At 37.7% G+C, this 13,251-nt stretch overlaps 1 protein-coding gene across 2 annotated transcripts in view; it reads right to left on the reverse strand.

Annotated features, from left to right (window-relative positions):
- Positions 1–7,858: 7,858 nt before the first annotated feature.
- The window catches only part of map4k2 (mitogen-activated protein kinase kinase kinase kinase 2), a 52,698-nt gene continuing 47,305 nt past the window's right edge, over positions 7,859–13,251 (reverse strand). For both annotated transcript variants that reach the window (XM_076087139.1, XM_076087140.1), the window contains exon 32: positions 7,859–10,554. In XM_076087139.1, the coding sequence (XP_075943254.1) occupies positions 10,467–10,554 (88 nt within the window). In that variant the 3' untranslated portion in view covers positions 7,859–10,466. The remainder of the gene's footprint in view (positions 10,555–13,251) is intronic.

The following is a 13,251-nucleotide window of genomic DNA, read 5'->3' on the forward strand; positions in this document are numbered from 1 at the left end:
TGGATTTTGTGAAAGTCAACATAGTTTCAAAGATTTTCTTCAAAAAAAAAGTAAAATTAGTTTCAAAGATTTTCTTCAAAAAGTGGCTCAGAACAGTTGATTTCATTCATACATGATGTTTTCAGTAGAATCTGATGCTTATACACCTTTACTGGTTTAAGGTACATGCTCAGCCTTTTATGCTCTTAAAAGACGTTTCAGGCTTGGAAGAGGCCAAAAGTGGATTTTGTGAAAGTCAACATAGTTTCAAAGATTTTCTTCAAAAAAGTGGATTTTGTGAAAGTAAAATTAGTTTCAAAGATTTTCTTCAAAAAGTGGCTCAGAACAGTTGATTTCATTCATACATGATGTTTTCAGTAGAATCTGATGCTTATACACCTTTACTGCTCAGCCTTTTATGCTCTTAAAAGACGTTTCAGGCTTGGAAAGAGGCCAAAAGTGGATTTTGTGAAAGTCAACATAGTTTCAAAGATTTTCTTCAAAAAAGTGGCTCAGAACAGTTGATTTCATTCATACATGATGTTTTCAGTAGAATCTGATGCTTATACACCTTTACTGGTTTAAGGTACATGCTCAGCCTTTTATGCTCTTAAAAGACGTTTCAGGCTTGGAAGAGGCCAAAAGTGGATTTTGTGAAAGTCAACATAGTTTCAAAGATTTTCTTCAAAAAAGTGGATTTTGTGAAAGTAAAATTAGTTTCAAAGATTTTCTTCAAAAAGTGGCTCAGAACAGTTGATTTCATTCATACATGATGTTTTCAGTAGAATCTGATGCTTATACACCTTTACTGGTTCAAGGTACATGCTCAGCCTTTTATGCTCTTAAAAGACGTTTCAGGCTTGGAAGAAGCTAAAAGTGGATTTTGTGAAAGTCAACATAGTTTCAAAGATTTTCTTCAAAAAAGTGGCTCAGAACAGTTGATTTCATTCATACATGATGTTTTCAGTAGAATCTGATGCTTATACACCTTTACTGGTTTAAGGTACATGCTCAGCCTTTTATGCTCTTAAAAGACGTTTCAGGCTTGGAAGAGGCCAAAAGTGGATTTTGTGAAAGTCAACATAGTTTCAAAGATTTTCTTCAAAAAAGTGGATTTTGTGAAAGTAAAATTAGTTTCAAAGATTTTCTTCAAAAAGTGGCTCAGAACAGTTGATTTCATTCATACATGATGTTTTCAGTAGAATCTGATGCTTATACACCTTTACTGGTTCAAGGTACATGCTCAGCCTTTTATGCTCTTAAAAGACGTTTCAGGCTTGGAAGAAGCTAAAAGTGGATTTTGTGAAAGTCAACATAGTTTCAAAGATTTTCTTCAAAAAAGTGGCTCAGAACAGTTGACTTCATTCATACATGATGTTTTCAGTAGAATCTGATGCTTATACACCTTTACTGGTTTAAGGTACATGCTCAGCCTTTTATGCTCTTAAAAGACGTTTCAGGCTTGGAAGAGGCCAAAAGTGGATTTCGTGAAAGTCAACAGTTTCAAAGATTTTCTTCAAAAAAGTGGATTTTGTGAAAGTCAACAGTTTCAAAGATTTTCTTCAAAAAAGTGGCTCAGAACAGTTGATTTCATTCATACATGATGTTTTCAGTAGAATCTGATGCTTATACACCTTTACTGGTTTAAGGTACATGCTCAGCCTTTTATGCTCTTAAAAGACGTTTCAGGCTTGGAAGAGGCCAAAAGTGGATTTTGTGAAAGTCAACATAGTTTCAAAGATTTTCTTCAAAAAAAAAGTAAAATTAGTTTCAAAGATTTTCTTCAAAAAGTGGCTCAGAACAGTTGATTTCATTCATACATGATGTTTTCAGTAGAATCTGATGCTTATACACCTTTACTGGTTTAAGGTACATGCTCAGCCTTTTATGCTCTTAAAAGACGTTTCAGGCTTGGAAGAGGCCAAAAGTGGATTTTGTGAAAGTCAACATAGTTTCAAAGATTTTCTTCAAAAAAGTGGATTTTGTGAAAGTAAAATTAGTTTCAAAGATTTTCTTCAAAAAGTGGCTCAGAACAGTTGATTTCATTCATACATGATGTTTTCAGTAGAATCTGATGCTTATACACCTTTACTGCTCAGCCTTTTATGCTCTTAAAAGACGTTTCAGGCTTGGAAAGAGGCCAAAAGTGGATTTTGTGAAAGTCAACATAGTTTCAAAGATTTTCTTCAAAAAAGTGGCTCAGAACAGTTGATTTCATTCATACATGATGTTTTCAGTAGAATCTGATGCTTATACACCTTTACTGGTTTAAGGTACATGCTCAGCCTTTTATGCTCTTAAAAGACGTTTCAGGTTTGGAAGAGGCCAAAAGTGGATTTAGTGAAAGTCAACATAGTTTCAAAGATTTTCTTCAAAAAAGTGGATTTTGTGAAAGTAAAATTAATTTCAAAGATTTTCTTCAAAAAGTGGCTCAGAACAGTTGATTTCATTCATACATGATGTTTTCAGTAGAATCTGATGCTTATACACCTTTACTGGTTTAAGGTACATGCTCAGCCTTTTATGCTCTTAAAAGACGTTTCAGGCTTGGAAGAGGCCAAAAGTGGATTTTGTGAAAGTCAACATAGTTTCAAAGATTTTCTTCAAAAAAGTGGATTTTGTGAAAGTAAAATTAGTTTCAAAGATTTTCTTCAAAAAGTGGCTCAGAACAGTTGATTTCATTCATACATGATGTTTTCAGTAGAATCTGATGCTTATACACCTTTACTGCTCAGCCTTTTATGCTCTTAAAATACGTTTCAGGCTTGGAAGAGGCCAAAAGTGGATTTTGTGAAAGTCAACATAGTTTCAAAGATTTTCTTCAAAAAAGTGGCTCAGAACAGTTGATTTCATTCATACATGATGTTTTCAGTAGAATCTGATGCTTATACACCTTTACTGGTTTAAGGTACATGCTCAGCCTTTTATGCTCTTAAAAGACGTTTCAGGCTTGGAAGAGGCCAAAAGTGGATTTTGTGAAAGTCAACATAGTTTCAAAGATTTTCTTCAAAAAAGTGGCTCAGAACAGTTGATTTCATTCATACATGATGTTTTCAGTAGAATCTGATGCTTATACACCTTTACTGGTTTAAGGTACATGCTCAGCCTTTTATGCTCTTAAAAGACGTTTCAGGTTTGGAAGAGGCCAAAAGTGGATTTTGTGAAAGTCAACATAGTTTCAAAGATTTTCTTCAAAAAAGTGGATTTTGTGAAAGTAAAATTAGTTTCAAAGATTTTCTTCAAAAAGTGGCTCAGAACAGTTGATTTCATTCATACATGATGTTTTCAGTAGAATCTGATGCTTATACACCTTTACTGGTTTAAGGTACATGCTCAGCCTTTTATGCTCTTAAAAGACGTTTCAGGCTTGGAAGAGGCCAAAAGTGGATTTTGTGAAAGTCAACATAGTTTCAAAGATTTTCTTCAAAAAAGTGGCTCAGAACAGTTGATTTCATTCATACATGATGTTTTCATTATAATCTGATGCTTATACACCTTTACTGGTTTAAGGTACATGCTCAGCCTTTTATGCTCTTAAAAGACGTTTCAGGCTTGGAAGAGGCCAAAAGTGGATTTTGTGAAAGTCAACATAGTTTCAAAGATTTTCTTCAAAAAAGTGGATTTTGTGAAAGTAAAATTAGTTTCAAAGATTTTCTTCAAAAAGTGGCTCAGAACAGTTGATTTCATTCATACATGATGTTTTCAGTCGAATCTGATGCTTATACACCTTTACTGGTTTAAGGTACATGCTCAGCCTTTTATGCTCTTAAAAGATGTTTCAGGCTTGGAAGAGGCCAAAAGTGGATTTTGTGAAAGTCAACATAGTTTCAAAGATTTTCTTCAAAAAAGTGGCTCAGAACAGTTGATTTCATTCATACATGATGTTTTCAGTAGAATCTGATGCTTATACACCTTTACTGGTTTAAGGTACATGCTCAGCCTTTTATGCTCTTAAAAGACGTTTCAGGCTTGGAAGAGGCCAAAAGTGGATTTTGTGAAAGTCAACATAGTTTCAAAGATTTTCTTCAAAAAAGTGGATTTTGTGAAAGTAAAATTAGTTTCAAAGATTTTCTTCAAAAAGTGGCTCAGAACAGTTGATTTCATTCATACATGATGTTTTCAGTAGAATCTGATGCTTATACACCTTTACTGGTTTAAGGTACATGCTCAGCCTTTTATGCTCTTAAAAGACGTTTCAGGCTTGGAAGAGGCCAAAAGTGGATTTTGTGAAAGTCAACATAGTTTCAAAGATTTTCTTCAAAAAAGTGGATTTTGTGAAAGTAAAATTAGTTTCAAAGATTTTCTTCAAAAAGTGGCTCAGAACAGTTGATTTCATTCATACATGATGTTTTCAGTAGAATCTGATGCTTATACACCTTTACTGCTCAGCCTTTTATGCTCTTAAAATACGTTTCAGGCTTGGAAGAGGCCAAAAGTGGATTTTTTGAAAGTCAACATAGTTTCAAAGATTTTCTTCAAAAAAGTGGCTCAGAACAGTTGATTTCATTCATACATGATGTTTTCAGTAGAATCTGATGCTTATACACCTTTACTGGTTTAAGGTACATGCTCAGCCTTTTATGCTCTTAAAAGACGTTTCAGGCTTGGAAGAGGCCAAAAGTGGATTTTGTGAAAGTCAACATAGTTTCAAAGATTTTCTTCAAAAAAGTGGCTCAGAACAGTTGATTTCATTCATACATGATGTTTTCAGTAGAATCTGATGCTTATACACCTTTACTGGTTTAAGGTACATGCTCAGCCTTTTATGCTCTTAAAAGACGTTTCAGGTTTGGAAGAGGCCAAAAGTGGATTTTGTGAAAGTCAACATAGTTTCAAAGATTTTCTTCAAAAAAGTGGATTTTGTTAAAGTAAAATTAGTTTCAAAGATTTTCTTCAAAAAGTGGCTCAGAACAGTTGATTTCATTCATACATGATGTTTTCAGTCGAATCTGATGCTTATACACCTTTACTGGTTTAAGGTACATGCTCAGCCTTTTATGCTCTTAAAAGATGTTTCAGGCTTGGAAGAGGCCAAAAGTGGATTTTGTGAAAGTCAACATAGTTTCAAAGATTTTCTTCAAAAAAGTGGCTCAGAACAGTTGATTTCATTCATACATGATGTTTTCAGTAGAATCTGATGCTTATACACCTTTACTGGTTTAAGGTACATGCTCAGCCTTTTATGCTCTTAAAAGACGTTTCAGGCTTGGAAGAGGCCAAAAGTGGATTTTGTGAAAGTCAACATAGTTTCAAAGATTTTCTTCAAAAAAGTGGATTTTGTGAAAGTAAAATTAGTTTCAAAGATTTTCTTCAAAAAGTGGCTCAGAACAGTTGATTTCATTCATACATGATGTTTTCAGTAGAATCTGATGCTTATACACCTTTACTGCTCAGCCTTTTATGCTCTTAAAATACGTTTCAGGCTTGGAAGAGGCCAAAAGTGGATTTTTTGAAAGTCAACATAGTTTCAAAGATTTTCTTCAAAAAAGTGGCTCAGAACAGTTGATTTCATTCATACATGATGTTTTCAGTAGAATCTGATGCTTATACACCTTTACTGGTTTAAGGTACATGCTCAGCCTTTTATGCTCTTAAAAGACGTTTCAGGCTTGGAAGAGGCCAAAAGTGGATTTTGTGAAAGTCAACATAGTTTCAAAGATTTTCTTCAAAAAAGTGGCTCAGAACAGTTGATTTCATTCATACATGATGTTTTCAGTAGAATCTGATGCTTATACACCATTACTGGTTTAAGGTACATGCTCAGCCTTTTATGCTCTTAAAAGACGTTTCAGGCTTGGAAGAGGCCAAAAGTGGATTTTGTGAAAGTCAACATAGTTTCAAAGATTTTCTTCAAAAAAGTGGATTTTGTGAAAGTAAAATTAGTTTCAAAGATTTTCTTCAAAAAGTGGCTCAGAACAGTTGATTTCATTCATACATGATGTTTTCAGTAGAATCTGATGATTATACACCTTTACTGCTCAGCCTTTTATGCTCTTAAAAGACGTTTCAGGCTTGGAAGAGGCCAAAAGTGGATTTTGTGAAAGTCAACATAGTTTCAAAGATTTTCTTCAAAAAAGTGGCTCAGAACAGTTGATTTCATTCATACATGATGTTTTCAGTAGAATCTGATGCTTATACACCTTTACTGGTTTAAGGTACATGCTCAGCCTTTTATGCTCTTAAAAGACGTTTCAGGCTTGGAAGAGGCCAAAAGTGGATTTTGTGAAAGTCAACATAGTTTCAAAGATTTTCTTCAAAAAAGTGGATTTTGTGAAAGTAAAATTAGTTTCAAAGATTTTCTTCAAAAAGTGGCTCAGAACAGTTGATTTCATTCATACATGATGTTTTCAGTAGAATCTGATGCTTATACACCTTTACTGGTTTAAGGTACATGCTCAGCCTTTTATGCTCTTAAAAGACGTTTCAGGCTTGGAAGAGGCCAAAAGTGGATTTTGTGAAAGTCAACATAGTTTCAAAGATTTTCTTCAAAAAAGTGGATTTTGTGAAAGTAAAATTAGTTTCAAAGATTTTCTTCAAAAAGTGGCTCAGAACAGTTGATTTCATTCATACATGATGTTTTCAGTAGAATCTGATGCTTATACACCTTTACTGGTTTAAGGTACATGCTCAGCCTTTTATGCTCTTAAAAGACGTTTCAGGCTTGGAAGAGGCCAAAAGTGGATTTTGTGAAAGTCAACATAGTTTCAAAGATTTTCTTCAAAAAAGTGGATTTTGTGAAAGTAAAATTAGTTTCAAAGATTTTCTTCAAAAAGTGGCTCAGAACAGTTGATTTCATTCATACATGATGTTTTCAGTAGAATCTGATGCTTACACACGTTTGCTCAGGCTGGGAAGAGTCCAAAATTGGACGAGATGTGCATCACACTGATGATGTGGTAACTTAACTGCAAAGCATTGTGGGAGGAGGAAGAGCTCTTTCTGGTAGATGAAGTTTAGCGTCATCGTCTCGTTTTCCAGATGATGTTGATGGTTGTGTGCTCTTCCTTCATGCAATATGATGGAGAAGATGGAGAACATTTAAACATAAAGGTAGCTTTAATCCATCAGCACAGCAGACTGTTATTACACACTGATCTGTTTGTTTTCTAGAAGCTTCTCTTTACCAGACTCAGTGTGTCCCTCTGCTCCTCCAACTTAGGTCTTCTCATGGCAATAGGACAGTTCCTCCTTGATGATATCAGATCATCTTCTCAAGTCCATTCACGATTAAAAAAAACTTTATTCTCTTCAGGTGGAGGGAGCAACTGCAGGTTGCTTGGCAGAGGCTTTTAGGTGGAGGTTCTAGTTGCTACCAGAATGTGCAGGTGCTGATTCTCGCTTGAAGGCTGCAACCTGAACCTTAGGTGGAGGCAGTGGCTTACCATTTATTCAATGAAAGCAAGCCTCAATCAAGTTCATTTCATCTTTTCTCAACATAGCTGTGGGCCTAGAAAAGTTCACAGTTCCTTGCAGATATATAAGCAAAGAACAAAAGTATTTTCTGAAAGTATAATTGATTTTTTACTTGCGTTTATGGCCGGACATATACTTTTGACTCAAAATATATGTCCGGCCATAAACACAAGTAACACGAGTTATATCTTTTGTTGGTTTCTTACGTACTTGACAGCAAAACATATCGTAGAGTAAATATTACATTCACAAAGGCTTGTAATAAAGATATTCTGACGTGTAATTGAAACCCCTTAGGGCTTACAATTTCCAAAAGCTCCCAGATAAAATAAAACATTGAGTTGTTTTTTTCCTGTTCGGAAATGGAAAATAAAGTTTTGAGCATTACTGTATTCTGACAGTTGACTAAACCTCTGTTGAGGCTACAAGTGAATCTTTGTAACGACAATTAAACATATACTTCAGCTTGAAAGGATATTAAAATCTTTATTGTGCATATTACAACCCTTTTATACCGTAAAGGCATACTGTATTGTTATATACTTAAAATGTATACACAATAACAATAAAAACGTCTTAAAAAAACAAATAACCATATGCATATTATGTCTTTCAAGTATGTCTCAGGGAAAGGTGAGTGTTACTTGTACAGTTCCCTTTCCATAAATAACAAATATCATTACACACAAAACTCTCATGTAGTGGAATTTAAATTTTAGTCAAACTAGTAGAAGTACACTTTAATTGCATTCAGTTTCTATGGCACCTCATGTAATCAAATGTACGTTTAGCCTATGTTTAAGTTGAATTAATAAAGGAGGGAGGAGGGACACAGTTGTTTGGCACCAATGGGTAACTGACGGCAACGAAAGAACACTTCAGGTTCACATATAGAACAGGACTCAGCCTCTCTCAACATGGCGGCACATTCACGAACATCAAAATACATTTAAATTCGATTTTCAGAATGATGTGGTCTCGGGTAAGTTTACATTTGAGGGGTTATACACTCTCTTTGTAATATTCAAGCCGATAATCTAAATATCACGGACATGTTCTTTCATTAGGAGCAGTATGGAGTCCTCTTTTTAAATTGATTTCATACTTTTAGATTAGTGTACCGACTATTCATAATGAACCTGAACACCTCACGTATTCCTTTAATAAACAAACCAAACAAGGCAGGTACTCCAAAAGTAATCTGCTGTTTGAGTGATGGAGAATCCTCAACTAAAATCACTTAGTGCTGCTTTGGCTTGGTACGGAAGAGGATTAGCGCCACATGTGAAAAATGTAATTGAGTGAAATTCTTATAATTAGCACATGCATTCTTGAGTTATGGCCAAAAAATGTGTTTTAAGAGGTCACAGTGACTTTTGACCTCCAATTATAATCAGTTCCTCCTTGAGGCCAAGTGGACGTTAGTGCCAAATTTGAAGAAATCCCCCTCAAGGCGTTCCAGCGATATCACAAGAATGGGACGGACGAGAGGTCACATTTATCTTGACCTTTGACCTCCAAAATCAAATGAGTTCATACAGCCATTCTTGAGATATTGTGTACTTGGGTCATTTTCACCGCTGTTGCACACTTGAACCGTGCCAGATCAACGTCAGCTGGTGGACAGTCCATAATAAATACATTTTTGTGAGAAAAAACAAACATATTCTCAGCTTTTTTGTTGAGTTGCCTCTTAGCGAAATGCTCTGAGTGAATTTAAGTTCCCCCTGGTAACTAGTGATGCTGCGTATATTGCTAGGGCTTTTATTGTGAAAGGTAAGAATGGAAGGAGTAAAGCGGTGTGCGCTGCAGATGTCAATGAATACGAGGACAATAAGCGTATTTAATAAATACTTTGTAGATGTTTGTGTCACAACTCATGGGTTTGTCTCAGTCGTACTGCTCTCTTTCCTCTCAACATTTTTCCTTCATCGCAGACAATGCATAATGGTTTATAGTGCCTGGTTAGTGACCACTACTTTTCATGATGCATTGTGGGATACATTTAGTCCACCGTATAGGGTATAATAATTCTCACTATACACTGGGAACAGCGGTACAAAATGGCAAACTCACTATACAGCCTCAGAATTCCCACTTTAAACTCAAATTAACATTTCTCATGTGGCCCTAATCATCTTCCGTAGGTAGTTGACATATATGCCGCGTTCAGGTCATATGGGATGGATGGTAGAAGTGTGAAAGATTTCCATGTTTACAGATTTGGAGCATTCACGTCATTAGACAACTTTCCAACTAGCCCCATACTTTGGCTTCTGTATCACTGAGCACCAATTTAGATAAATTCAGAGCTTTCTGAATAATCTGACTTTCACGGTTGTGACTTGGATGTTGACTGGAAGCGAAAGCATTAATTACAGTAACTTCGACATGACATGAACGCAGCATTACTGTGTGGACAGACACATATACCCAGAAAATTGTCTGAGTGATGAAGCTGCAGTTCAACCAATGAAAAAAGAAAATGCTTTCACTTCCTTTACAGTGCATCCTTGTGGCTTTTTTGAGAAACGTTATTACTTTAAGTGGATGTTAAGGTTGATTCGTGTGATTGATGGACAGACCGTCTCAGCCTATCGCATTTGGTTCCTCCTATTTGACTAAATGTCCTGGTTCCAGTGACTGACAAAGACGGCAGCAAGCAGTAAACAAATAAAAGCTTCAAAACAACAGTTCAGAAACGTATGAGTGCTGTCACAGATATCATGTCCACGATTTTCTACAGTCTGACAGCAGTAGATCTCAATTATCAGGAATGGAACTGTGCTCCCTGCAGCAGTCTCTCTGGGATTTAAGATGGGAAGAGAACATTTGTTTGACATGAAAATCTTGGCTTTTGCAGCTTTAATCAGCAGACGTAAGAGTTAGAAACTCTCTCTTGTACACGTGTCGCCAGACCGCTTACAGTTTGAGTCTGGATGGGAAACTGAATTTCATACTGACAGTCAGTGCTGGTGTCTGCTGCGGCTTGGTTTTCCGCCACTGGGTTATAGAACTGATCTGCATTTCTCTTTAGTGTGAGTGCTGAAGAAGTTGACCCGTATTTTTCTCTCTCAGTAGCTGCTTTCATGTCCGGTCAGGATGTACAGGTTGCTGAGTGCTGAGGGCTCGTCTGTTGGTGTGCTCTGGAGGATGATGTCCCTGTACAATGTCAAGAATGAAAAAAGGGGAGGGGGCACGATCAAACAACCAAAGAAACACAGAGCTGGCCCAATGCTTCAGTTTATGCTAGCACACAGTATCTAAATCTGGGATTTGAGGGCACTATAAACACATAAGTAAATCATAAATCTCACAATGATACCTTTAAAAGAGGAAAGAACACATTCCTTCTCTTAATAATGAACTAAAATTACCACCAAGCGGCCTTAAACTTCTGCCAGTCAAGTTGCAGTTTACATGCCTGTCTGTCGAAAATGTCATGACTTTATCCTGTTAGACATTTGTGCTTGGAGGCATTGCGTTCACAAGAAACACCACTACTCAGTGGTGGGCCGCCAGGGCCTGCAAAGCCTTCTCTGCTGGCCCAAACAGAATCACAAAGTTATAGCTATTTCATAATTTAATACTTTTTTTTAATACACTATATGTATTATAATTTATAAAAATATTTTACCCATTATCTTATTTTGTCATTGCACAGCTCCTGTCTTCCTCAGTTGCTCTGCTTCCAGTGCAGCTTGTTTTAAGTAGAGCTTTTATCCAATCAGATTTCACCTCTGTGTCTCTAGGTAAGAAGAGAGGCCCGAGGCCTGCAGACTCACAAGTGAATCCCTTTGCAGTTTAAGTGAATGGGGACGATATTGTCATTGTCTTCAACCAATCAGATCTTTAGTTTGACATGTTGGGCATATTCTTTGACATACTAGAGCCTTCTAGCTAGCCTACAAGTACGTCAACATTAACGTGCAGCTGGCCCAGCATGGAAAAGGATTTGTACAAACGGTATTTCAGCATAGGAGAAGCATTGCACATTTTATGGCTGGGAATGCATTTTATTTGCAACTGAGCGTCTTGGTGTTTGGAGCTGTTTGGAGCTACGCTACGCTAACCAAGGCAGCAAAACGACACACTCACAAACTACGGTGCTTTTGAAAACTTTTGGAGGGACCCGAGTGGATCTACAGCTCAACGAACACGTTCGCAGGACGACCTCTGACTGGAACTGAACTGAACCAATGTTCTGTACAACCGCGGTATTAAACTCTTCATTAACAAAGAAAGGAGGATGGACTTTGTCTTTAAGTGAATAGCAGCTGTGGTAAGTGAACTGCTTTTGTGTTTTTACATCTGCAGTAGCGTTACTACTGTGTTCATTTGTCTATGGTGTCGTTTTTATGATATGGTTAATATTGTTCCCTCTGATGTGAATAACATGGCTCGTGTTCTTTAGTGTGCGGTGGAATACTGTTTTAGCGCTGCAGTGTTGCTGGATTGTCATGCTTTGTTGTGATATGAATATATGTGACTGGTTCTTGTGAGTTTGTTCTTGTCATTGTGTTAATTACATTGATTCTGACTATATGCATTTCCGCTAAGCTAGTTTAGTGTAGAATGTTTTTCATCCGGGGTCGGAGTGTCAGGCAGCTGTCTGTTACGACATGTGGGTTGCCAGTTTGAGCAAAGTCCCCTTAAAAAATTATATTTCCCACAATTTAAGCTTCTGCATTTTCCAAATGCAATAGTATTATTCAAACGTATTGTTCGGTTCGTAAGCCTCGTTCCGAACGGTTTAATACGAATACGTGTATTGTTACACCCCTAGAAACAAATAACCGTCTCAATCGCTACTGCTATGACATTGCCAGCGAGATGCTGGTGCCAGTGTGTGTGTCCCCGGCCGGGGCCATTGACCAACTGCCTGACTTTGTGGGCTACTTAGCGCCTAAGTGAGTGTGTCGTTGCGCACACAGTGACTTCGGTGAAGAATGGGGTTACTACCGCCCGTGTGTTAAATTCTACTGATCGAGACATGGCACTGAGAAACGGCATGCATCTAGGGGAGTTTTTCTCGGTGAATGAGTCTGAGCTTGTGTCACTCCCTCAGATCCCAGTGGAGACAGTTTCTGCCAATTTATCCACTGAAGTGCCTTTTGGATCACTGGAGGAGTCTCCGGCTAGTCAGCAGCAGAAGGCACAATTGGTTGCGTTGCTGGCAGAACACCAGGAGATATTCAGCACATCCAGAGGAGTGACTGGAAAATGCACGCTTATTCAACATCACATCAAAACTGGCAATCACCCTCCCCTGCGACAGCGCGCCTAACGGACTTCACCAGAAAAGAGAGGAGAAATAGACAGGCAGGTGGCAGCCCTGTTGGCTGATGGGGTAATTGAAGAGAGCTGCAGCCCCTGGGCCTCATCTGTTGTCCTCGTAAAAAAGAAGAATGGTGAGTGGAGATTCTGCATTGACTACCGTCGCTTGAACAGTGTAACGGTGAAAGACTGTCATCCCCTTCCCAGGGTGGATGATACATTGGATGCCTTAGCAGGCTCCCTGTGGTTTAGCACATTAGATTTCTCTAATGGCTACTGGCAGGTTGAGGTTGCTGAGGAAGACAGAGAAAACGGCCTTCACGACGGGCAGGGGCGGTCGATGCCTATGGGCCTCACCAACTCACTAAACCCTAAAAAGTGCCACCTAGCTCAAGATCATGTGGTGTTCCTGGGGCATGTTGTTTCTCGCCACGGCCTACAGCCAGACCCTCGAAACACCGACAAGGTCAGAACTTGGCCTACACCACGGAATCCAACTGAAGTGAGAGCGTTTGTGGGTTTATGCTCTTACTATAGACGTTTTGTGAAGGACTTTGCCAAGCGTGCAGCACCTCTGCACCA

This window comes from Anarhichas minor, unplaced genomic scaffold, assembly GCF_050575085.1.
Source record: "Anarhichas minor isolate MPS153535 unplaced genomic scaffold, ASM5057508v1 ptg000009l, whole genome shotgun sequence".
Classification (NCBI taxonomy): domain Eukaryota; kingdom Metazoa; phylum Chordata; class Actinopteri; order Perciformes; family Anarhichadidae; genus Anarhichas; species Anarhichas minor.